Source organism: Triturus cristatus, chromosome 9 (genome assembly GCF_964204655.1).
Source record: "Triturus cristatus chromosome 9, aTriCri1.1, whole genome shotgun sequence".
Classification (NCBI taxonomy): Eukaryota; Metazoa; Chordata; class Amphibia; order Caudata; family Salamandridae; genus Triturus; species Triturus cristatus.
In genome coordinates, this window is record NC_140592.1 from 1,189,741,041 (window position 1) to 1,189,767,251 (window position 26,211).

The window sequence follows — 26,211 nt, forward strand, 5'->3', positions numbered from 1 at the left end:
TGCCCCTGGGGCGGACTTTCTACACCTGGCGTGGGAGTGCCCGGAGGTGAATACCTACTGGCGACGGGTCTTCGAAGCGCTGACTTGTATGGTGCATACGCGGCTCGAACCCACACCATTACTGGCGCTGCTGGGGTATACCAAGCCGATACAGGCAGCACATAGGAAATTTGTGGCGCTGGGGCTCTTGATGGCAAAGAGGAGGGTGGCATGTCGATGGGGCAGGGGTCGAGCCCCGAAGTTTAAGGAGTGGATCACTGATCTTGTCACATGCCAAGAGCAACTTGATATATACTCTGAGTTATTGCCTAGCGCTTCTAGGCCACGGAACATATGGTCCCCCTTGACCTGCTATTTGCTTGAACATCCGCAGGAGGCGTAGGTACCGGAGACAGAAGGGTTGCCACACTAGCTGGTCGGAGGCTGCGCGTGGGGATGTGGAAGAGTACTGGAGCACAGGGTTGAGGGATTGTGGTGTGCTGTGGTGTCGGTCACATACCGTTGGGATAGTGAACTGATCGGTGCACTGTGAACAATATTGGGAGATTGACCTCCGTGGTTGTAAATGATGATTGCAGTGAGAATGGTGACACTGAGTACAGGGGGCGGGCTACTTGGCCCTCGATGGTTTCGCTGAACTACAGCCATGTTGAGGAAGGGCGTATTACTATGGTGACTGCACTTCTGAAGACACTATGTATGTATTGCCAAACAATGTAAGTGAATATGACACTTCTGACGATGCTATTGTATGTAACAAACTTAATAAACAGAAATTAAAAAAAAAAAAAAAAGTACAGAGTTCTGGGCCTAAATCCATTGTTTTTTTGCTCACCATGCCGTTCCAGTTTGAACCCAGCCACATACAAATCAGTCTTGACCCTGTGCCTCATGGGAACAGTCCAGCCCGAACTGCCAAGCCAGGTCCTCCCTGGACTGGAAGCAAGCATCCTAGGACCGGTTTCGGGGTGGCATGGTGAGCAAAAGAATGATGGATTTAACCCAGATCTCTTGACTGGGGGTGAATGTTATGATTTGTTCTGCATTCCGTCCATCAATTGTGTGTCTTTTGCTTTCTCATCCTAAGTGCGCCAGGTATGCCCAGACGTGGGTCCTGGGCTCACTGTGCCACTGGAATCAAGCTATCCTGGCTGAAGAGGGGAAACCCCGAAACCGGTCCTAGGATGCTTGTTTCCGGTCCAGGATTGAATCGCGGATGTTGATGAATAAGCGAGGTCGATACTCTGCGTCTACCGGAGACACCCGGGTCAGCAGCAAAAATCAACCGCATGTACGGTAATAGTGTGTTGCACGGAACCAACGCACGTCAGAAGGACCCACATGTTTTGGGGTTTATGAAGCTCACAAAAGGAACCAGATAAGCTGCATTCATATTTGGACCCATTTGGACGCAACTCTACGGCGGAAACTGTAGTAAACAACCCGCATTTTCATACGTCTCTAGAAATAGTGAAGCCACAATGATTGTATGAACACGCAGAAGTCTCTGAAAAGCACTGACCGGACAAGACCGCTCTCATCCGTCTCTATCTTGACTGATACATTACTGAAGTACTTTGTTACCAAGATCTCCCCACATCATTTAGGGCTTGTCGCCCCTCCTGTTGGTGGCCCTGAAGAAGGTGTCCTTTCACCGAAACGCGTGTAGGCCCCTTTCCATCTAGAGGAGAGGTCTCCAGAGATCCAATACTATCTGAAATAACTGTACTCACTGTTACTTCCTTTGTTCAAACTTGTCTTGGAGACTATGTCAAACTACTAAATGTTTGTTGCTATAAAAATTCTTTTAGATATGAGTATGACTGATGAATGTGTGAGAGTATGAATTGTCTTTTATATGATTAGCCACGGGGTTATGCTTTAGGTTTTTGATATTATAAAATTAATATACATGTGAAATGTTAACAAAATAATGGAGACAACTCTTCAATGAGTGTTTACTGAAACTGATAAAAAAACTTTTTAAAAAAATATAAATAAAAATTGTTAGTAAATAAACACATTTCTTTGTTTAATTTTCTATGTTATGTTGGCAGGTGAGAACTTTTTCAAGTCTCATACAAAATAATATAGGTCCAGAAAGAGTCTCCCTATAATACTTTTTGTCCTTTCCCCCCTTCTCTTGGACCTTTAATTACCTTAGGGGGGGCCTTCCGTTTAGATTTCTTTGTTCTGCATTCCGTCCATCAATTGTGTGTCTTTTGCTTTCTCATCCTAAGTGCGCCAGGTATGCCCAGACGTGGGTCCTGGGCTCACTGTGCCACTGGAATCAAGCTATCCTGGCTGAAGAAGGGTGAAACCCCGAAACCGGTCCTAGGATGCTTGTTTCCGGTCCAGGGAGTGTGAGAAGTTGGCCTGATGTATGATGTCACTAGTTATAGTGTACACCTTATATCAGTCCAAATACCCTTATGGTGATTGGTTGTAAAGTCAACCTTATAGACCAGCTATCCTAGTGGTAGCATGGACAAGAGCAGTCTTAGGCTAAACTCTGAATGGCATGTGAAGCCAGCTGTGATACCATATATAATCCCTTGAATACCAAATGAAAGGACACCACAACAGATATATATATAAAATAAAGTGTATTTATTCTAAGCAAACCCTCAGCACTCTTTATGAGTTTAGAGGTAAGTACAACACAGTCTTATTAATGCATACAGTAAGTCACACAGGTAAGTAATACAGTTAGGCCCTAGGGGCCACGCAAACCATATACTAAAGAAGTGGTATAAGAACCACTGTCACGGAAATAGAATAGGCCTAGGCCTAGGGAATCGCTGGGGCTACACTACACTAGCGTTAGTTAGGGAGTGGGAGGCCCACGGGATTCGTGTGCAGAGTGGAAACACTCACGCGTAATGCGTAAAAGTCAATAGTAATGTTACAGTTTAGAAATAGATAGATTTAGGACACTTCCGGAGTAGCTAGGAAGTTGAGACTTGAAAACTAGACACTAGGATAGTCACTATCCTGATGAGCACCGGAGTACCCAAGTTACCTAGCCCACAGGCTGCGGGTGCATAGGGGTGAAGATGCGTCGTTTTCGTCGTCGACTCCTATGGATGCCTGAAGAAAGATGCTGACAGGCAGTCAGGAGAGAGTGTCCGGTGGATCCCAAGCCTGGGATCAAGAAGAGAAGAAACCTGCAAGCAGAGGGGACAGAGTCAAGGTCACTAGCCAGTGACCACGTGGAACCAGGAAGGAACCAGGCGATGTCGTGAAGAGTTGCAGGTGAAGGTGAAGCTTGTCGCTGCAGCCAGGAGGACCAGGAAGCGTCGAGGACGACCAGGACCAGGAGGCGAGCTGTCCCACGAAGGCTCTTGCTGTCGGCGGCGTCGAAGTTGGACTAGGACTCACCAAGCCTTGGCAAGCGGAACCCACGAAGAACAAGGGACTTGCTTCTGGTGCAGACCAGGAGGGTCTGGGGTGCTTCTTCTTTGCAGAGAAGCGGGAGCCAGTCTGGAGGAGCCAAACCAGCGCAGAAGATTTCAGGGAGCGTCGTCACAGAGGCCACTAGCCAGCGGGCAAGCAACCGGACAGACGCGGCAAGCAGGAAAATGCTGAAGGGCCCCACGCAGAACTCGTGGAGTGTGGGGGGCTGGTCTTCGGTGCAGATGGTGCTTGGGGTTGGGGCTTCTCAATCCCCGGTGCACAACTTCGAGGGTACCTCAGAAGCTGCGCTGTAAGTTACTAGCCACTTTTCCCAGGTAGCCGGTCCCACGTCGCTCGTCGCCTCCACGGATCTCAGCTCTGCTGCAGATGTGGATGAGGGTCGGAGAAGTCTGGAAATCAAGGCTCTGGTCGGGCTCTGCAGTCGGTTCCTCGTAGAACGGTCGCAAAGCAAAGGGTAGTCTCTTGATGGTGCCTGTTTGCACAGGGTAGCCACTCCTTGGCTACAAGGGAGATTCTTCAGTCTTCTTCTTTCGTCGAATGTCGAAGGTCCAGAGTTTCTGTTCAGTTTTGCAGGTTCAGGATAATCTAATCTCTTGAGGCCCAACTCCCACTCTTATACTAATCTGGGGGGCTGGGATACCTGCTAGGTCACGCCTTATGGGTGGGACCTGGGAGGGGGTGGTTACACCCACTTCCCTTTGTCCAGTTTCGCGCCAGAGCTGGGGCTGGAGTGCCCCAGCGCCGGTTTGAACTGGACTATGCAAGGAACACCTTGTGTGCCCCAGGCATGTCTCATTCCTTTCAGCCCACCCTGCCCCAATACACTAAAGGCTGTCTGGGGAGGTGCTAGCACCTCCCCAAGCAGGAAACCTATTGTCCAGGCCTCCCTGGCTGGGATCACTCCCAGCAGCAGGAGGTCAGACTTGTGTCTGTGGCAGCAGCATCCATTTTGTGATGCTGAGGCTTTGGTTAGAGATAAACAGCAAAGTAGGATTTTAACATGTCTCTCCCTCTAGAAGGGAGGAATAATATCCTCATCACCAGAAATGGTATGGGGGTATTATTCCAAAGTGTTAGACACCTTACACGACATGTTTTGATAAAGCCAAACCATAGTTACCATAACCGTTTAAGATTATAAGGCACTTTAAGAGTATATGGTAGGCTATATCATAGAACAGCTATAAGGACATGGTTCCGAAAGCTGCAGACAGGCTCAGCTCATGCTAGAGCACCATCTCACATGTTACCAAGCACTCTGCCTCCAGGATTGTTAAGGCCTGCCATAGGAGTGACTGATAGGTACACAGGTGTCTATATATAAGGGCAGATATAGGCATACTATATCTAAGCAAGGGGTGATTACACGACCTTGCCCCAGCTGAGTGATCAGACAGTTGTGTCTGATTGGAAGGCCAGACCAGGGGTGGCATAATACATGCTGCAGCCCCTGGGAGGCCTAGGGTACACCTATGCCCTGGGTACCTAGGGTACACTATACAGGGTCCAATAAGGTGATCCTTACCAATTGGGTATGTACCTAGGGTACATGGAGTCCATTTTACAGAGAGAGCAGACAGCCTGAGACCCTGAATGGCAGGATCTCAGGCCAACTAAGTCGAAAAACCAGCTAGACACTAGGCAAAAAGTTGGGGGTAACCATAGTCAGATATCCACCTTCCTACACAACCCCCCCCCAAACGAAAGGAGATAAGGCTGGCCTTGACAAGGTAAGCCTCTATTGCCTGAGTGGCCATATAAGGAAGAACCAGCACTGGCATGGTTACCCCCTGTCTCATGGTCCACTAAGCAATCCCTCATCCTAAAGATATCATAGGGTCTCCACCATAGGGAATCTCTACCTTTGGTGTGTCTTTGCAAAGTAAAAGGCTGGTGTTGAGATGGAGTACTGAAGTGAGTGTCCCCAAAGTGAGGCCTCAGCTTCCTCCAATCATCCTCCACCATGGATGCCTTTCTTTCTCTAACTGAGTTGCACTGTGCTCTCAGGGTCAGCCTCTGGCTACCTAAAGCTGGAGGCTGGGTCCCTTTTGTGGGCTTACTGGAGGGACAGGTCAGGTTTGGGGCCCTAAGGTCCCATGTTTGCCTGTGCCCAACAGAATCCCTCTGGGGGAGGTCCCTAACTACCTGTGAAGGGGATCCCTCAGGAATGTTTTTACCCATCACCTGGCTAGGGCAACTAACCAGGCAATCCTCATTCTTTTGAAGGGGGGGTTCTTGTGGACAGGGGCACTCTTGGGGTCCACTGGCCTCCCTGACCTCTGCAGCCCTGGGCTGACTGAGGCAGGGTAGAGAGAGGCAGGCTACCTGCACCAGACTGGGTCCCACCTTGGAAGGGGCCACTGACATCAGAGGCTCTGCCAGGCCAGGCCTGGCTACCTCTGGGGCAGTTCCTTCACAAGGGGTGAGGTCAGATCCCTGAGGAGGCTGACCTTTTCCTAATGTCTGGGGAGAGGGAGACTTTTCTTCCTCCCCACTACTCTCTGTTTGTGTGGAGTGATCCATAGTTTCAGGCTTCACTACACCTATATCAGTCTGAGTGTGGGCTGAGACCATTACAGCCTTGCCAACCTTTTCAGGAAGGCACTCAGTTTGTGTTTGAGCTGTGACTGTCACAGCTCTGCCAATTTCTACAGGGAAGTCTGTCTGTGCCTGGGCTGTGGCTACCACTGCCCTTCCAACCTTTTCAGGGAGGAAAGCTACTTGGACAGGGGTGGTGACTGGCACAACCCCACTACCCTTTTTGGAAAGGCCTACCATTTTAGAATGGGTGTCTTGTTCAACTCCAGCCCAAGCTGAGAGTTCTAAGTCATTCCCCAGCAAGCAGTCCACAGGCAAGGTTGGAGACACTGCCACCCTTTTAGGGCCAGTGACACCTCCCCAGCTGAGACATACCTCTGCCATGGGATGACTGTTCTGTTTGCCATCAATGTTAGTTACCTGGTATGAGAAACCAGGCAAAAGCTGCTCAGAGGGAACTAGCCTATGGGCCACCATAGTGATGCTAGCTCCAGTGTCTCTGTAGGCCTCAGCTTTTCTACCATTGATGTAGGGTTCCTGTCTGTACCTACCCAAAGTGTTGGGAAAGGCAGTGAAGTTGGCAAACCCCATGCCACCATCACAGACAAGAGTAGCTGCTGCAGGGGAATTGGCTAAGCCAGGATCCCCCTGTGTTCCCCAAGAAAACCCAACCAAATTTTTGGGGGCACTCCCACCACCTGGGGGATTACTGCTGACAGTAATAGGTGGTGTGACAGGAGTAGTTGGAGGAACAGTTTTGTTTTTAGCCTGTGGACAACTGCTGTCAGTTTTCCAATGCCCAGGTGTTTTACACACATGGCAGTAAGGCTTTTTAACTGTGGTAGAGGAGGGAGCTTGGGACCCACCACCCTGTGTGGAGTTTTGGGGCCCTGAGGAAGATTTCTCTTTTGCTTTATCCCCACCCTTCTCTTGAGGCTTGGTGGTATCTTTCTTTTGGTCACCACCCTGATTTTTAGGCCTAATCCTGGTCCTGACCCATTTATCTGCCCTCTTTCCCAATTCTTGGGGAGAGGTCAAATCTGAGTCTACCAGGTGTTGATGGAGAAGCTGGTTCTGACAATTACTAAGGATCTGCTCCCTCATAATCAAGTTGTACAATCCTGTATAGTCCTGCACCTTGCTGCCAGTTAACCAACCTTCCAAAGCCTTAGTGGCACAATCCACAAAATCAGACCAGTCCTGTGTCTGTGTCTTCTGGGTGTCTCTGAACAACAACCTATATTGCTCAGTGGTTAAGCCAAACCCATCTATCAGAGCACTCTTCAGGACTTTGTAATTGTTTGCATCCTCATCACTGACTGTGAGGAGCTTGTCTCTACCTTTGTCAGAAAAGGAGAGCCACAAGATAGCTGCCCACTGACTTTGGGGTACCTGCTGTACTTTGCAGGCCCTCTCCAAAGCAGTCATCCATTTGTGGATGTCATCCCCATTCTGATATGGGGGGACTATCTTGCTTAGGTTTCTATGGTCATAAGACCTATCCCTATCTCTAGGAATGTTGCTGCCACCAGTGGGTTCTGACCCACACAATTTTTGCTCTCTAGCCAGAGCAAGCTTCTCTTTGGCAAGGGCAATTTCTTCCCTCTGAATCCTCAGATTAGCTTCCCTCATTCTGGCTTTATGCTCCTTTCTCTCAGGTGAAGTCATTCCCCTGTGAGAGGAAGCATTAGAGATGCTAGAAACATGGGAGTGGATGGATTCCCTTGAAGGGGATCTGTCCCTCCTGCTTCTCTGTGAAAGCCTACTTGGGGGTCTGTATGGGGGGACCCCATGCAAACTCCCATGTAAACTTAGGTTAGCCTGGCTAAGTCTTCCTACTTGGCCCTGGCTGTCTACCTCTTCCTCTGAAGTCCCATCTGACTCATCTGTGGTGGGTAGACCCTTATCTACAGCTATGGCACCATCCCTGGCAGCTCTTTCAGCATCATAGGCCTCCAGAAGCTCCACTAGCTGTCTAAGGGTAGGGTTTGCACCCTGTTTTATTCCTCTGGAGGTACACAATTGTCTCATCTCCTGGAATGTTAAGGTATCATACCTAGAGGGGGTCTTCTGCAGACCTGCCCCTCCTGAGAGAGCATCTACTTGATCTCCTCCCAGAGGCATGATCTAGTGAGGGTGTGGTGTGTGCACCTACCTACACTAGTTGTTTCTACTAAACCTCTCTAGTAGTTGTAGTCAGGGTGTGTTATTCCCTTCAACCTACAACTACTAAGTCCAGTAGGACTTAAGTATTTTAAACTATGTTATATGTACCTAGACAATATCTGTGTGATCTTTCAATTTAGTATCACAAGATTACAATGGTATTACAACAGCAAGCTCAGATCCCAACCGCTGCTCACCAATGTGAGAAGTTGGCCTGATGTATGATGTCACTAGTTATAGTGTACACCTTATATCAGTCCAAATACCCTTATGGTGATTGGTTGTAAAGTCAACCTTATAGACCAGCTATCCTAGTGGTAGCATGGACAAGAGCAGTCTTAGGCTAAACTCTGAATGGCATGTGAAGCCAGCTGTGATACCATATATAATCCCTTGAATACCAAATGAAAGGACACCACAACAGATATATATATAAAATAAAGTGTATTTATTCTAAGCAAACCCTCAGCACTCTTTATGAGTTTAGAGGTAAGTACAACACAGTCTTATTAATGCATACAGTAAGTCACACAGGTAAGTAATACAGTTAGGCCCTAGGGGCCACGCAAACCATATACTAAAGAAGTGGTATAAGAACCACTGTCACGGAAATAGAATAGGCCTAGGCCTAGGGAATCGCTGGGGCTACACTACACTAGCGTTAGTTAGGGAGTGGGAGGCCCACGGGATTCGTGTGCAGAGTGGAAACACTCACGCGTAATGCGTAAAAGTCAATAGTAATGTTACAGTTTAGAAATAGATAGATTTAGGACACTTCCGGAGTAGCTAGGAAGTTGAGACTTGAAAACTAGACACTAGGATAGTCACTATCCTGATGAGCACCGGAGTACCCAAGTTACCTAGCCCACAGGCTGCGGGTGCATAGGGGTGAAGATGCGTCGTTTTCGTCGTCGACTCCTATGGATGCCTGAAGAAAGATGCTGACAGGCAGTCAGGAGAGAGTGTCCGGTGGATCCCAAGCCTGGGATCAAGAAGAGAAGAAACCTGCAAGCAGAGGGGACAGAGTCAAGGTCACTAGCCAGTGACCACGTGGAACCAGGAAGGAACCAGGCGATGTCGTGAAGAGTTGCAGGTGAAGGTGAAGCTTGTCGCTGCAGCCAGGAGGACCAGGAAGCGTCGAGGACGACCAGGACCAGGAGGCGAGCTGTCCCACAAAGGCTCTTGCTGTCGGCGGCGTCGAAGTTGGACTAGGACTCACCAAGCCTTGGCAAGCGGAACCCACGAAGAACAAGGGACTTGCTTCTGGTGCAGACCAGGAGGGTCTGGGGTGCTTCTTCTTTGCAGAGAAGCGGGAGCCAGTCTGGAGGAGCCAAACCAGCGCAGAAGATTTCAGGGAGCGTCGTCACAGAGGCCACTAGCCAGCGGGCAAGCAACCGGACAGACGCGGCAAGCAGGAAAATGCTGAAGGGCCCCACGCAGAACTCGTGGAGTGTGGGGGGCTGGTCTTCGGTGCAGATGGTGCTTGGGGTTGGGGCTTCTCAATCCCCGGTGCACAACTTCGAGGGTACCTCAGAAGCTGCGCTGTAAGTTACTAGCCACTTTTCCCAGGTAGCCGGTCCCACGTCGCTCGTCGCCTCCACGGATCTCAGCTCTGCTGCAGATGTGGATGAGGGTCGGAGAAGTCTGGAAATCAAGGCTCTGGTCGGGCTCTGCAGTCGGTTCCTCGTAGAACGGTCGCAAAGCAAAGGGTAGTCTCTTGATGGTGCCTGTTTGCACAGGGTAGCCACTCCTTGGCTACAAGGGAGATTCTTCAGTCTTCTTCTTTCGTCGAATGTCGAAGGTCCAGAGTTTCTGTTCAGTTTTGCAGGTTCAGGATAATCTAATCTCTTGAGGCCCAACTCCCACTCTTATACTAATCTGGGGGGCTGGGATACCTGCTAGGTCACGCCTTATGGGTGGGACCTGGGAGGGGGTGGTTACACCCACTTCCCTTTGTCCAGTTTCGCGCCAGAGCTGGGGCTGGAGTGCCCCAGCGCCGGTTTGAACTGGACTATGCAAGGAACACCTTGTGTGCCCCAGGCATGTCTCATTCCTTTCAGCCCACCCTGCCCCAATACACTAAAGGCTGTCTGGGGAGGTGCTAGCACCTCCCCAAGCAGGAAACCTATTGTCCAGGCCTCCCTGGCTGGGATCACTCCCAGCAGCAGGAGGTCAGACTTGTGTCTGTGGCAGCAGCATCCATTTTGTGATGCTGAGGCTTTGGTTAGAGATAAACAGCAAAGTAGGATTTTAACATGTCTCTCCCTCTAGAAGGGAGGAATAATATCCTCATCACCAGAAATGGTATGGGGGTATTATTCCAAAGTGTTAGACACCTTACACGACATGTTTTGATAAAGCCAAACCATAGTTACCATAACCGTTTAAGATTATAAGGCACTTTAAGAGTATATGGTAGGCTATATCATAGAACAGCTATAAGGACATGGTTCCGAAAGCTGCAGACAGGCTCAGCTCATGCTAGAGCACCATCTCACATGTTACCAAGCACTCTGCCTCCAGGATTGTTAAGGCCTGCCATAGGAGTGACTGATAGGTACACAGGTGTCTATATATAAGGGCAGATATAGGCATACTATATCTAAGCAAGGGGTGATTACACGACCTTGCCCCAGCTGAGTGATCAGCCAGTTGTGTCTGATTGGAAGGCCAGACCAGGGGTGGCATAATACATGCTGCAGCCCCTGGGAGGCCTAGGGTACACCTATGCCCTGGGTACCTAGGGTACACTATACAGGGTCCAATAAGGTGATCCTTACCAATTGGGTATGTACCTAGGGTACATGGAGTCCATTTTACAGAGAGAGCAGACAGCCTGAGACCCTGAATGGCAGGATCTCAGGCCAACTAAGTCGAAAAACCAGCTAGACACTAGGCAAAAAGTTGGGGGTAACCATAGTCAGATATCCACCTTCCTACAGGGAGGACCTGGCTTGGCAGTTCGGGCTGGACTGTTCCCATGAGGCACAGGGTCAAGACTGATTTGCATATGGCCAGGTCTAAACTGGGGTGGCACGGTGAGCAAAAGAATGATGGATTAAACCCAGATCTCTTGACTGGGGGTGAATGTTATGATTTGTTCTGCATTCCGTTCATCAATTGTGTGTCTTTTGCTTTCTTGCCCATTAGTGGGCCTGCAGCACTGATTGTGCCACCCACATGAGTAGCCCTGAAAAGGTAACTCAGACCTGCCACTGTAGAGTCTGCACGCAGTTTGCAACTGCCATGCCGACTTGGCAAGTGCACCCACTTGCCAGGCCCTACGCTTCCCTTTTCTTACATATTGGTCACCCCTAAGGTAGACCCAAAGTACCCCTGTGGGCAGGGTGCTGTGTATATGAAAGATAGGACATGCCCTGGTGTGTGTGAGATGTCCTGGTAGTGAAAACAGCGCATTTTGTTTTTCACTACTGAAAGGCTATCTGGCCCATAGGAAAGCATGGGAGTTAATTTATAACATCTTATAAATATAACTTCACATTGGGAACAGATAGGAAAATAAAGTTTAGTATGGCTGAACTCAGACTGTTAAAATGCATCTTTTAGTGAGGGTAATTTTTACATTTTGTGTTTGAAAATACTACTTTCAGAAAGTAGGTATTTTCTTGCCTAGCCATCAAGTGTGCCTCTGCTAGGATGTGTTTTGACTGTCTGGCTGTGGAGTGACGGGCTGGGGCTGTGCAGTGGCTCCAGAGAGTCTGGATGAGTCAGGGCTGGGTTGAATAGACCTGGGCTGCATTCAGAGTAGTGGGAGGAGTTTTCACTAGCACCTGAATAGGCCGAGTCTGCATTTAGAGTAGTGGGAGGAGATTTCCCTTGCAACTGAATAGGCCCTGTCTGGGGGGGCCTTGTCAGGGATAACTCACTGCGCGCTCCCTCGCCAGTTTCCCAGACTCCAGCAAAGGGGGGAGGGCGCCGCTAGACCGGGAAGCACACACGTCGCCGTTGATCAAATTCCCTACAGCAGGCGCGTGGAGGACTGCCCACCGGATGCACGGCCACGCTCCGAATAGAAACACGGCCTACAGCACGGCTCCCTGCCACGTGCCCCGATCCAGACGCCCCCTCTATTAGAGTGATCTCATTGGAGGGATAAAGTTGCAGGGGTCCCTGCAGGTAGTCAGAAGACGGTGATATGCCAGTGGATGTGTGCTGATTTTTAGGCCTCCTTCCTACGCTGCTGCCATGTTACGTTGCTGCTCTGCTCCGGGCCACATTCCCTGCGCGGCTCCTCTATTTCCCTGGGTGAGGGGCACCTCGTTGTCGGACACTGCTTGTTGCCGCAACCGCTGGATAGCTCGCACGGCCCGCTCCGACTATGCGTTTCGGGCCACCGGGGTTCACCTCAGGGCTAGCGATGGACGTTTGAGCTGGGCTACTGGTGACACCCGTACCACGCCACACTCGGGAAACAACCTTTACAACGCAACTTTTTCAACGCTATGCTATTACAACGCATTTTTTACAACGCAATAGCTTTTATAACGCATGCATTTACAATGCATGCTGTTATATGGTAAGTACTTTTACAACGCATATACCATTACAACGCATACATTGCAAAAGCCTTTACAATGCATGCATTTACAACGCATGCATTTACAACGCATGCTGTTATATGGTAAGTACTTTTACAACGTATATACTATTACAACGCATTTTTTTTTAAGAATATTGAGTTTTGTAAAAAATTTAAAAAATATTGTATAATTTAAAATAAATACTATGTTTGATAAATATGAAAGAGTAATTATTGAGTACAATTTATTTTTTAATTTAGAAAAATTTAAAAATGTGAGTAGTTTAACAAAAGATTAATACTTGAGTATTTTTCTAATTTCAAAGAGTATTTTTTAAGTTAAATTAAATAAATATAAGATTAATACTTGAGTATTTTTCTAATTTCAAAGTTTATTTTTTAAGTTAAATTAAATAAATATAAATTTAATAATAAATGATTTGTCTTATGAGAAATTAATAATTGAGTATTTTTTATTTTATTTTAATATGTTAATAATTTAAAAATAGAATTATTATAAAATATTAATACTAGAGCATTATTAAAAAAAAAATATAAACATTTATTTAAAAATTAGTATTATGAAAGATTCATACTTGAGTATTTTTAAAAAATCAAAGAGTATTTTTTAAGTTAAATTAAATAAATATAATTTTAATAATAAATGATTTGTATTATGAGAAATTAATACTTGAGTAATTTTAATTTTAATTTAATATGTTATAAATCTAAAAAGTAGAATTATTAGAAATTATTAATACTAGAGCATTTATTAAAAATTAATATCAATAAAAATTTATTTTAATATTAGTGTTATGAAAGATTAATACTTGAGTATTTTTAACCTTCTTATATAAAGTGTAATGATTGTTAAAATTTTTTTTAAAAAAGTAAGAGTACTTTTGGAGTATTATAATATAAAATAAGAGAAATGTTAAAAAAAATAAAAAGATAAAAAACTAAAAATATTTATAATATTAATAGAGTAATTAGAAATGTATTTAAAAAATAATTAAACCAAAAGAAAATAGAGCAAAGATAATAGAACTTACTTTAAAAAAAAGTTCCCATGCTTTTGCATTGAAGTCTATGAGCTTATTTGTCCTTCATTTATTTTGGCAGCTTCACAATATACAACCCGCGGAACAAGAAAAGAAGGATCAGAAAGAGAAGAATGCGCAAGTTTGGAAGGAAAAAGAAAATAGAGTCGAGGTAAGGAACATATTTAGTAAATTTACATTTAAAAAATAACATTTTACATGATTAAAATACAATTTTTATAAATAATAACAGTAAACAAATAATGTTTATAAAATATTTCTTTATTGAAACAAACTTAAAAAATAAACCAAATTTTTATTGATTTTTGGAACATAATGTACATTTTTTAGAAAACATAGAAATAATTTAATTACATTTATAAACATTTATTTACAGATTAGATAAATAAAGTAGTCCGTTATAAACATTGAAGCGCGCGATGACGTCATGACGTGAGCGTCGACGTAATGCGCCATTTTGAAGAGCATCGGAGGAGGAAGCAGCAGGAAGCTGATCTGCGTCCAGGTAGGAAACATTTTCACTTTTAATTATAGATTAAACCTTTAATAGTGATACATATATAGTAAGAAAAGAATAAGGAGAGGTTGCGGAAAAACTAATTGATGTTGTAAATGTTTTAAATCATGTCCACATTTATGTCATTAATGTATGCCTATGTCGGGTCGGGCAAAGGAATTGGTTCATTACAAAAATGTATGTAACTGTAAAATTATTTTAAGTTACTGTTCACAAAGTTTATTTCTTAACTTCGGAACTAAAAAAAGTGATTTTGATCTTCATTTCTAAGAGAAAAATAATAGCGTATTCGTAAATTTTGGAAAAAAAAGATTGAATATAAATTGGTGTTTATGCAGCAATGTGCATTTTGGATAATGGCTTGACTTGTACAATTTTGAGTAGTTTGGTTTTTGGTGAATTTTTAGGCCGGTAATTAATAAAGAAGTTTTCTGAAATTAAACTAATGGCGTTTGGTTGTTGAAAAATCGGTCCAATACTATGGAACAGTAGATTTGATCACATTGGTAGTTTTGCTATAAATGAAGATTTGAAAAAAAAAAAAAAAAAAAAAGGACCCGACTTGTAAGTTTGAAATTTTTTTTAGAAAAAACATTGTATGCCAATTGTAATTTAAAAATATTTAAATTTGAAGCAAAGCAAGAAAGTAAGTACAAAACTAATTTTAGAAAGAAAGAATGTTAGAAAGATTTTCCAGGTAGTCTATAGCCACACACAACGAAAATTGTTGTACAATAGCCAATAGTCTCTCAGACATTTCCTTTGTTTTGACAGTTACTCGTGGGTTTAGACTACCTGCCAGTGTTTGGGCTATTCTCATTTCTTGAAAACTTTGCTCCTTCTTCAAAGTTTCCAAGAAAGAGTAGAAGTTTGGATGAGGTTTGCCAATTGTGTGGTTGAAGGAGTTATGCCATCCCTCAATGGCATTGTTTGTTTTTGCTTCTCCCTCTAAACAACTCGTGTAGCAGTTCCACCACTCCACATGGAATCGTGGCTTCCTCCTGCGACCCGATCTGCTTAGGTGCCCAATCCATGTGTCCTCGAAATAATTTAGAATGGGTGCCAATTTTTCTTCGTTACTTGTATAATAAACAGATTCTATAATTGCAGTGTAGTACTCGTCCACACTATCGGGAGCAACAAAACAAAGTGCTGTTAATTTTTTTAGTTCAAATTGTAATTTGCTATCACGAGAATATTCTGCAACTAGGGATGTTTTCTGTAATTTACGCCAAAATGCCTGGGAAAAATGAAAAAAACATCCCTGAATTTGGGTATCCGTGTACGTTTTATTGATCACATTGATCATGCTCAATTCAAAATCAATAATTATTTTCCTAGGACTTTGAGATGTTTTACTTTTAATCACTGATAAAAGTTCAGTGTATGTTGCAGAAGTCTTATCAGGTAGCAAACTATATACTAAGGGGATTACACTATTGTTAATTTTGGCATGTATAGTGTAAATTTGAGTGAAAGGATGGGGTGTACTTTTAAACGTCCCATCCATCATCCAAATTTCACTACTTTCTAACTTTGCAAGGTTACGTGGGGTACTAAAAATGAGAATTCGTTTCTGAGGGTTTTCGTTGTCATGCAGAAGGAAAGGTTCATCAGAAAAAGAAATAGAAAGATCATGTGGAATTCTAATGTCAGAGAAAGAATGTGGTGTAGATAATTGAATGTTACTTGCCTGCTTTTGTCTTTGAATAATTCTTCTCAAATTAGGAATTATAGGCATGTTACTAGCAACATGACTGGGGACATGCTGTGCAACCTCTCTTAAAATGGATCCTGTAGAATCATTGGAGGTGCTTGCAATAGCTTTCATTTCGTTAACTGTTTCTCTTATTTCTACCTCCATTGCAGAGGCAGAGTGGTTATGTTCTGTTGTTTTCACAACTAAATTATCAAGAGTAACCGCTCTGCCACTGCAATGGGTAGTGTAGTATTGCACACACCTCCAATGATTTCTAGGAAAACTTATTCTTTCCTTACTATATATGTATCCTCCATGGTTTAATAAATTTTTTCCCTTCCTGGATTTAATGTACTTCGCAGCTTCAAGACTAGACATTATCTGAAAAGAGAAGAGAAGAAAAACAAATTAGGATGAAAAAGTAAATGCTATACCTCAAATGTTACCCTTCCACCTTCCCACACTTTCCCTACTGCTGCACCTTCCTGGAGTTGGAATAGTAAATTGCAACCCCTACACCATCCAACACTTTCCCTACTGCACCACCTTCCTGGAGTTAGCATAGTAAGTTGCACCCCTACACCATCCAACACTTTCCCTACTGCTGCACCTTCCTGGAGTTGGAATAGTAAATTGCACCCCTACACCATCCAACACTTTCCCTACTGCTGCACCTTCCTGGAGTTGGAATAGTAAATTGCAACCCCTACACCATCCAACACTTTCCCTACTGCACCACCTTCCTGGAGTTAGGATAGTAAATTGCACCCCTACACCATCCAACACTTTCCCTACTGCTGCACCTTCCTGGAGTTAGAATAGTAAATTATACCCCTACACCATCCAACACTTTCCCTACTGTGCACCTTCCTGGAGTTAGAATAGTAAATTATACCCCTACACCATCCAACACTTTCCTTACTGCTGCACCAACCTGGAGTTAGAATAGTAATTTATACCCCTACACCATCCAACACTTTCCCTACTGCAGCACCTTCCTGGAGTTAGGATAGTAAATTGCACCCCTACACCATCCAACACTTTCCCTACTGCAGCACCTTCCTGGAGTTAGAATAGTAAATGGTACCCCTACACCATCCAACACTTTCCCTACTGCTGCACCTTCCTGGAGTTAGAATAGTAAATTATACCCCTACACCATCCAACACTTTCCATACTGCTGCACCTTCCTGGAGTTAGAATAGTAAATTTGACCCCTACACCATCCAACACTTTCCCTACTGCTGCACCTACCAAGAGTTAGAATAGTAAATTGTACCCCTACACCATCCAACAATTTCCCTACTGCTGCACCTTCCTGAAGTTAGAAAAAAAACTTCTTCCAACTGAAACCCTTATGTTATACATTTTGGGATTATTTTAACATTAATAAGTAAATGGTTTGTCTAACAAATTGATGGTTTAAATACAATGCTGTTTAAAAATACCTTCTTTTTTTGGAATTGGTTTCCTTGGTGAGGCTTCTGAAGTGGAATTGGCCTGCTGGCTGGAGTTGACACTTATGTGTTGGACGGAATCGTACAACAAAAACAATTGTCTGGAAAAGTGAAAAAAGGAGAAAATGAGAAAACTGAACGTTGTTGACAAAAGCAAATTTTAAATAACTTTTTGAAAATATGATATTCAATATCACTAATAGTACATGACACTTTCCCTACTGCTGCACCTTCCTGGAGTTAGGAATAGAAAATTTGACCCCTACACCATCCAACACTTTTCCTACTGCTGCACCTTCCTGGAGTTAGAATAGTAAATTGGACCCCTACACCATCCAACACTTTCCCTACTGTTGCACCTTCCTGGAGTAAGAATAGTAAATTGCACCCCAACACCATTCAACACTTTCCCTACTGCTGCACCTTCCTGGAGTTGGAATAGTAAATGGTACCCCTAAACCATCCAACACTTTCCCTACTGCTGCACCTTCCTGGAGTAAGAATAGTAAATTCCACCCCAACACCATCCAACACTTTCCCTACTGCTGCACCTTCCTGGAGTTGGAATAGTAAATTGCACCCCTACACCATCCAACACTTTCCCTACTGCTGCACCTTCCTGGAGTTGGAATAGTTAATTGCACCCCTACACCATCCAACACTTTCCCTACTGCACCACCTTCCTGGAGTTAGGATAGTAAGTTGCACCCCTACACCATCCAACACTTTCCCTACTGCTGCACCTTCCTGGAGTTAGAATAGTAAATTATACCCCTACACCATCCAACACTTTCCCTACTGCAGCAGCACCTTCCTGGAGTTAGAATAGTAAATTATACCCCTACACCATCCAACACTTTCCCTACTGCTGCACCAACCTGGAGTTAGAAAAAAAAAATCTTCCAACTGCAACTCTTATGTTATATATTTTGGGATTATATTAACAATATCAAGTAAATGGTTTGTCTAACATATTGATGGTTTAAATACAATGCTGTATAAAAATACCTTGTTTTTTTGGAATTGCTTTCCTTGGTGAGACTTCTGAAGTGGAATTGGCCTGTTGGCTGGAGTTGTCACTTATGTGATGGACTGAATCGTACAGCAAAGATACAAACAATTGTCTGGGAAAAAAAAAAAAAGAGAAAATAAAATAACTTAACGTTGTTGACAAATGCAAATTTTGAATAACTTTTAAAAATTATGACATTGAATATAACTAATAGTACATAACACTTTCCCAACTACTGCACCTTCCTGGAGTTAGAATAGAAAAATGTACCCCTACACCATCCAACACTTTCCCTACTGCTGCACCTTCCTGGAGTTAGAATAGTAAATTGTACCCCTACACTATCCATCACTTACCCTACTTCTGCATTTTACTGGAGTAACAATTGCAAAAGGAATGACTATTACATTGTGGAAATTATAACACTGAAAAATTAAAATACCTTTTTCTGTTGTTGATTGTTTTCGTGGCTTTTTGGTACTGCTGGCTGCAGGATTAAGTTATTTTTTAAATTGATTTAATCCACAAAGTTGCAACCGATTTACTGTGGAAATGAAAAAAAATGTATCAATTAATGTTACTTAGCCAACGTTGCTTAAAACAGAAAAAAAAAAAAAATTGTAAATCTGATATTTTATTTCACTCTACATCACATAACATACTTTTCATGGTGCTGCATGACAAATGAGTATGAGTAACAATTGGTAAAGCAAAACATAATACACTTTCAATGCATTATTAAATAAGAGTAATAATGGATACCCCTACACCATCACTCAATTACTCTACTGCTGAACATTCTGGGACTTACATTAGTAATAGTTACCCCAGTAACATGAAACGCTTTTTCAAATGCAGTACCTAACTGAAGCCATATTAGTAATTGTTACCCCTGCACCATCGCATAATTTCGTTTACGATGCAGTGTGAATGTGTAAAAAATTAATATTATCCCCTTTACCATACAACACTTTTGCTAATGCTAAAAATATATTTTTGAAGTAAAATAATTACAATTAAATAACATTTACCTTCACAATAGTAAAGGTGAGTCGATTACGTTGAGGTGATGCAAATTTAGGTACACGAATTCTTGATTTTTGAAAAATAACAAGTTTCTGTTTTTGGAAAAGAAAGTAGTTGTTTTAAGTTGGTATATATTTTTAGTTTTAACAAATTAGAAACAGTACTTTTTATAAGTTAATATAAAAAATTTTAAAACATATTTTGTATGGAAAGCAAACATATTTTACGCTAAAGCAAGGTGTTAAAATATTTTAGTGACTTACTAGTAGTTGCAAACTAATAATGCTTTTCCAAACGAATTCAGTGCTCTCTCAGAGGAGGTCGCAGTGGAGGTGACAGAGGGTCAGGTTTTGACGTCTGGTCTCTCTGGTAGTTGATAATCAACTGATTGCAAAATGGTGTCTTCCTGGTATTTATAATTTTGTTTCAGTGTCACTATTAATTTTTTTAAAAACTGCGTTCGTTGTGTTTTTTTTTATACTTTATTTTACTGTGGAAAATGATAATTTAAAAAAGCATTTAAAAATGTATTGTTTTCATTCATTTGCTCCGTTTTGGCATCCATTTTGGAACATGTCTTTTGCTATTGTTTTCATAGAAAGTGTTGTAGGACAAGTTTTACAAGTGAGATGGATAAAATGGCGCCTATGTGTATATGTCTTCTGTTTTACTCTGTTTACTTACTTTCCGATGTAATCATGATAAAAATGTGTATGAACTGTTGTTAAATTTTTCATTCTTTGTGTAAAACTTTGAAATGTGTGTAAACGGAATTTTAGGGGGGATTTGGAGTATTAATTTTAATACTCGAGTATTAATTTTAATACTCGAGTATTAATTTTAATACTCGTGTATTAATTTGGTAATGCATTTGAGTAGATTTACGTACAGTTTTTCTCCACATTTTAATACACTTCCCCACCCTAAAACCCCTAATTTCCCTGCATCCCGTGCCAGATTTTATTGTACTTTTTAGTAAAAAAATATTTTTTTTGCGTTGTAATGGTATGCGTTGTAATAGTTTTCGTTGTAACAGCACTTTTAAGTATTTTAATAGGTTTTGCGTTGTAAAAGTATTCGTTGTAAAGTAAAGCGTTGTAGTAGTATTTGCGTTGTAAAAAATGCGTTGTAATGGTAGGCGTTGTAATAGCATGCGTTGTAACGTCATACATCCGCCACACTCTCGGCCGTAGCTCCGGTTCCCTCCTCTGTCCTTTACCAGAGGGTCGGGTCGCCTGGGCACTCATGGACACTGCTATAACTGGCAGCGCTGCTTACCACGTTAGCCACGTGTGATCTGAAAGCTGCCGGCCTCCACCAGGCGCCAAACTGCTCACGGGGCTGCCATGTCGTGCTCAGCTCCGTCACTCCACCAGCAATCAAACGTGCACAACAGGGGCCAGCGACCGCAGCAAAGACGCCACCGGCAGTCACCCTGCAGTTCGCCAACAGTCGCCACCAGTTTTCGTGCTGAGATGGTGTCTTGGGAGCAGAATAGATGAAGGATTAGCTAGTCAGGCAGCAGAGCTGCACTACAGCGCAGCCATCTTGCCGTGCGCCCTCTAGTGCCCCCAATAGTTCTTGCCAAAAGATGGATAGTGATCTATTGGCAGCAACCATTGGCACCAAGGGCATGGACAAAGGATTTGATAGAGTGGGCGACGGCTGAGGATAGACATATGAGAGGATCAGGGAAAGATGACAATCGAAAGGAGGATTTTGCAGAGTGGGCTGCACTAATCCAGGAGCTGTCCAACCCACCAGATAGTAGACCCCATGAGAAGCTGCTAGGAGCCCAAACAGAAGTTTAAGAAAGAAAGACAATAATGGGGTGGAGGGGAGGGGAAATGAAGGACGCATGGTGGGTGTTTGTGTTGTAGAAGTCGAAACAGGCCGGAATTGAGGAGTGGCCGGGTAGAGCAAATCAAGAATCAAATGGATACCAGAAAAAGGAGCACTATGATTTTCATGACTGCAGTTTCCAGTTAGTAATGGTATCCCAGTCCATGAACTTAGTCTGGATGCTGCAGAATGCTCTATTGTGCATGTAAGTGCCTCACATATGTAAATTGTAACAATATGAACTGTAATTGTTCTCCAACATTTCAAAATTAAAATAAAGTTCTTCTAATGTTTTAGCTATGACAGAGAGCCCAGCAGTCTTAGAATCAGGAAGCCAGCTTGTAGCATGTTGTCTTAAGTAGCTGAGACAAATTCATAGTCTCTCCTTGGTATAATAATTCACCCTTCTTAATTTTACCATCGTTTTCTCTGACCTGGGCTTCTTTATCAATACACTGTAGAATACTTTGGGTAAAATGCTTCTACATTTATTAGCTTGACAAATTTGAGTCTTTGCAAAATCAACAGCAAATCATTACTCATCTTATTTTTATTTTCAGGTTGACTCTTCAGGATATACCTGGATTATAGCAAATCCCACAGTCATAATCAGAAAGAATTATGGGCCAGATGTATCAACATTGTATTTTGCGAGTCCTTAATAGCGAATTTTACCGATTCGCTATTGTGGACTCGCAAAATGCAATGTATGTAGGTTTCGTAAATAAAATTGCGATTCCTACGCATTTCTTATTTGCGACTCGCAAATCGCAAGTTACAAATAAGGAATGGCTTCCAATTCATTTCCATGGGCCTAGAGGCCCATAGGAATGAATGGGAATTACATGCGCGAATTGCGAGTACCCAATAGGTACTCGCAAATTGCGCATGCAATTTCAAGGGTGTAAGGGGGCCAAAAGGACACCCTGTTGCACCCCTGAAATATGCATTTGCGCACATGTGGTGCACATACAATCCCTAAGGACATGTATGTACGCCACATGGCACCTAGAAAAATGCAAAAAAGGGTATTTTTCTAGGAATTCGCAAATTACCACCAGCTTGAAGTTGGTGGTAATTAGCGATTCATTAAAACCAGGTGGCAATTTTTTTTGCTTTCAGCATTGCATTTAAGCAATCGCAAATTGTGATTTCCTAAATGCATTTGCAAAATAGGCAATCGCTAAAATTACAATTCCCTATTTTGAGAATGCCTTTTGAGATGATACATCCCAAAAGGCTTTTTACCGTTCGCAAACGGGCCAATTCGCAGCGAATGGTAAAACTCTTGATACATCTGGCCCTATGTGTAGATAAGCAATCTGAGAGTCAATGGTCAAGATGATTTAAAAAATTGTGAATATCTGTGGTCAGTGTATACGTCTGCAAATATCCTGCCGGGACAAATAAGCAACTGCAGGCATATGTCCAGTTACTGAATTTTTCTGGGACAAAACCACTTCCTTTGATAAACGAAGCAACTATTTCATCAATGAATGGGTGTTCAATATTTGGGTGTTGCAAAACTGAGGCACAAGAAAAATGATTCTTCAGGAAACAAAATCCCTGGTTGGCATCTTTGGACCATGTAAAAGCATCTCCTTTATGAAGATAGATGTTTGGGAAGGGATCTTACTGTTTCAAAAAATTGATGTCTTAATCTTTTTTAGAAGTTAGCAGAGCCTACACAAGTATGTAAAGTTTTTTCAGAGAAAAGTGTTTATCATTGAACTATTTCTGAGTTTTCTTCTTTTTCATCTAAATACTTTGGGCCTCATGTAGGTAAATATAATTTACCGATTCTTAAATACCGAACTTTACCGAATCGGTATTTATGAATCGGTAAGTTATATGTAGGTATTAATTCGGTAATAATTACCGAATCGGTAACATTCGGTATTCAAGAATCGGAATTTTCCGAATCGGTAAATACCGAGGTGGTATTTACCGAATCGGTAAATTCCGAAGTGGTATTTACCGAATCGGTAAATACCGAATCGGTATTTACCGAATCGGAAAAACGAAAACACATGACTGGATGAAACAGCCAATCGTGTGCAACCACACCCCACCCAACCAGGAAGTGGCCACACCCAGGCAGGTGCACACAATCAACAGACCCTGGAGAGGCTGGGAGTGCAGAGGAGAGGCCGGGAGCCAGTGCCTGATTGTGCAGCTCAAAATCACTATGTCCAGCCAGAGGACACAGAGAGATGGAGGGGAAAGGAGGAGGAAGCAGAAGTTCAGCCCCAGGGAACTCCAGGTGCTAGTGGAGGAGGTGGTGAAGCAGCACCAGAAGCTGTTTGGGAGGCAGTCCCTGCAAGTGCCAGAGTCTGAGAAGCACAATATATGGCTGGGAATCCAGGCGCAGGTCAATGCGGTTGGAGTGACCCCCAGGGACATAGAGGTACTTAAAAAGCGCTGGTACGACCTGAGGATCGTCACAAAGAGGAAGATGGGGGAAATACAGAAGGAGGCCAGCCGGACAGGAGGTGGAATTAACAGGGCACCTGCCCTCACCGAACTGGAGGAGCTGGTGGAGTCGTCAATAGAGCCCGAGAGTGTCGTGGGGCTTGGGGATGCCGACAGCTCTGCCAGAGCCGCCGCCCAACAAGGTAAGACGAATGCACAGCAATGTAGCCCCCCCTACCCCTATCCCACATCCCCCATTGTGAAATGAGTATCCCACTCCAGTCCATGTGTTAGTGCAGACAGGCAATGCATTATGGGAGATGTAGTCAGGGAAACCCCAACCATGAACTGAATAGCACAGAACAACAATGCATGGTACACACATTAGCCAAAAGAAGGCAGAGGACAATGTGAGAGTGTATTGTGATTCTAGCAATGCAGGGCTTCAGGTACACTGAGCTGATGTTGCATTTCTGTCCACAGATGTAACATCGCGCAGGACTGCACAAGCTACAGGAGAGAGGGCACACCGGCAAGACAGGTCAGCTCTGGCCAGCACAAGTTCTGCCCAGGGAGCATTGCCACAGCCAGCATCACCACTACCACAGCCAGCATCACCACCACCACAGCCGGCATCACCACTACCACAGCCAGCATCACCTCAACCACAGCCAGCATCACCTCAACCACAGCCAGCGTCACCTCTACCACAGCCAGCATCGCCACTCATGTTTGAGTCACCGGCCACATCACCGCCTGCATTTGTGAGGTCGAGGAGGCGTGATGCTGCCAGGTTGTGAGCGTTAGACACCTCATCTGACGACAGCAGGGGCCCGGAGCCAAACACTATGCCCCAGGATGGGAGCCATGCCACTGTGCCCTCCACCTCACAGGGAGAACACACGGGTGCAAGACGGCACCGCAGGTCGCGGGTGCAGAGTCCACCAGCAGACGTCGACAGCCATGGGGTCTTCTCGGGGCTCGAGGGCAACATGCTGAAGCAACAGCGCCTGCAAACAAAGGCAGTTATGTCAGTGCAGCGACATATGCGGGGACTGAAAACCACTTTTGTCAACATGGACAGGAACATCAGTGCAATGGCGGTGGGGATGGGTGACATGGCAGCGGGCATTCAGGACATGTCCCAGTCCATCAAGCTGTTGTGCAGCAAATATGATGCTGACAGAGCTGCACGGTGCCGGGAACGGCAGAGGAGGGACAGTCACACCAGGGCACTCAACCGGCTGGCAACTGCCACGTCACTACTCTGCCGGCGCTCTGTGTCGATGCAGGAGGGCCTGACACACTGCAGCAGCGACGTGTCTCGGGGGATGGTGCAGGTCACAAGTGCACTTGAGGTGCTATTGACTAGTCAGGCGGCCACAACTGGTGCAGGGGATGCTGCTGAAAGCATCGACACCAGCAGCAGGAGCAGCATAACACCCCCGGTCCCAGATACCCGCAGGAGCAGCAGGCGGCTTGGGGCTGGCACTAGTGAGGAGGCTCAATCCGTGCCATCCCACACTGTAGCGCGTGGCCGCAAGCATTAATGCAGCACCGCATAGCCAAAGACTATTGGGTGATGTAACCCTGGACTTACTACTTGTGATTACGCAATGTTGCCAGAATGGCATATTCTTGGTGTTGTGGCGTAGTGCCGCATTAAAACTACGTCATGACATACCACAACTGGCTGTGTCCCCTTACTTACTCAGAAATAGTTGCATGTGATCTCTGCCCGTCTCTCTCTCCTATCTGTTGCTGTTGGCACTCCAGCAGCGTTGGCCTCTGGCTGACCTGAATCATCCTCATTGTCCTCAAAATCTGTTAGTTCCACCTCTGTACCTCTCTTCGTGGCAAGGTTGTGCAGCATTGCACAAGTGTCAATGATCTTGCAACAGATGATGGGTGTGTACTGGCGTGCGCCTCCGCTCTTGTGGAGGCAGCGGGACCTGCTTTTCAATAGTCCAAACGTGCGCTCCACCACATTGCGTGTAGATTTGTGTGCCACGTTATATCGTCTCTCACTCTGGGTTGCTGGGTGTAGGTAGGGAGTGAGGATGAATGACCGCACGGCATATGCACTGTCGCCTAGGTGAGTAAAAGGGAACCATCAGTCTCATGCCTCAATACACTATGATTTGCAAGTTTCATGGGGCGTCACTGTTACTTACCTAGCAGGTATCCCTCTCCAAATTCTCCGGCAAGCAGTCGTGTGTAGATCCCACTGTTCTGGAAGATGTATGAGTCGTGGGTGCTCCCAGGAAACTTCGCAACAATATCAGTGATGATGTTCCCTGCATCACAGATTACCTGCACATTGATGGAGTGGGTGGACTTTCTTTTCCTGTAGATGTGCTCAGTGGCAGCTGGTGGGCAGATTGGGATGTGTGTGCCATCAATACAGCCAATGACATAGGGGAACTGTGCCATGTGATAAAAGTCAGTTTTAGTTTTCTGCAGTTCAGCCTGTGTGTTTGGGAAGCTGATGTAGTGGTGCATTCTCTGCATCATGGCATCCAGG

The 26,211-nt window shown here is 44.3% G+C and overlaps 1 protein-coding gene across 1 annotated transcript in view; it reads right to left on the reverse strand.

Annotated features, from left to right (window-relative positions):
- Positions 1-7,703, reverse strand: part of LOC146799603 (uncharacterized) — an 889,638-nt gene extending 881,935 nt beyond the window's left edge. Inside the window, exon 1 of the mRNA XM_085627193.1 lies at positions 4,958-7,703. Within this exon, the coding sequence (XP_085483319.1) occupies positions 5,083-7,623 (2,541 nt within the window). The 5' untranslated portion in view covers positions 7,624-7,703 and the 3' untranslated portion in view covers positions 4,958-5,082. The remainder of the gene's footprint in view (positions 1-4,957) is intronic.
- Positions 7,704-26,211: the final 18,508 nt, after the last annotated feature.